At 65.0% G+C, this 740-nt stretch overlaps 1 protein-coding gene across 1 annotated transcript in view; it reads right to left on the bottom strand.

Moving 5' to 3' along the window:
- LOC113981187 (translation initiation factor IF-2-like) overlaps positions 1 to 534 on the bottom strand; it is a 6,496-nt gene extending 5,962 nt beyond the window's left edge. The window contains exon 1 of the mRNA XM_027708439.1: positions 341 to 534. Within this exon, the coding sequence (XP_027564240.1) occupies positions 341 to 534 (194 nt within the window). The remainder of the gene's footprint in view (positions 1 to 340) is intronic.
- Positions 535 to 740: the final 206 nt, after the last annotated feature.

The raw sequence follows: 740 nt of genomic DNA on the forward strand, positions 1-740 counted from the left end.
CCCCAAAATTCCCCATTTTCCCCCAAAATTTCTTCCCCAAATTCCCCTCATTTTTACCCAAATTCCCACCCCAAATTCCCACATTTTCCCCCAAAATTTCCCCCAAAATTTGCACCCCAAATTCCCCATTTTTCCCCAAAATTTCCCCTCCAATTTTCCCCCAAATTCCCCTGAATTTTCCCCATTTTCCCCTAAAATTCCCACCCCAAATCCCCCAAAATTTCCACCCAAAATCCCGCAAATTCTCCCCCAAAATTCCCACCCCAAATCCCCCAAAATTTCCACCCAAAATCCCCCAAAATCCCCCAAAATCCCCAAAATTCCCCCAAAATTCTCTCACCTCTCTTCTCCCCCCGGGCCTCCCTCAGGCCCCGCCCCTTCTCCTTGTCCCCGCCCCCTTGCGGCCGCGTCCTCTGGCCCCGCCCCTCCCTGGGGGCGTGTCCCGGCGTGGCCCCTCCCCCCGGCGCCGCCCCTGCGGGTGGGCGTGTCCCCGGGGGGGCGGAGCCGGGGGCGGGGCTTTTCCCCCGGTCCCATTCCCGCTCCGCCCTCGCCCGTTCCCGCCGGGAACGTTCCCGCTCTCGCTCCGCCCACTGCCAGGGCTCCGCCCCCCGGGGGGCGTGGCCGGGCGGGGACACGCCCCCTCCGGTGGAGGAGGGGGAGGGGAGGGGCCCGTGGGGGGGGTGGTGGGGGTGGGGGGAGGGGCGGGGCTCTGGCCCCTCCCCCGGCCCGGGGAGGAGCCC

The sequence above is a fragment of the Neopelma chrysocephalum genome, unplaced genomic scaffold (assembly GCF_003984885.1).
Source record: "Neopelma chrysocephalum unplaced genomic scaffold, ASM398488v2 Primary Assembly neopelma1_96236, whole genome shotgun sequence".
In the NCBI taxonomy this organism is placed as follows: domain Eukaryota; kingdom Metazoa; phylum Chordata; class Aves; order Passeriformes; family Pipridae; genus Neopelma; species Neopelma chrysocephalum.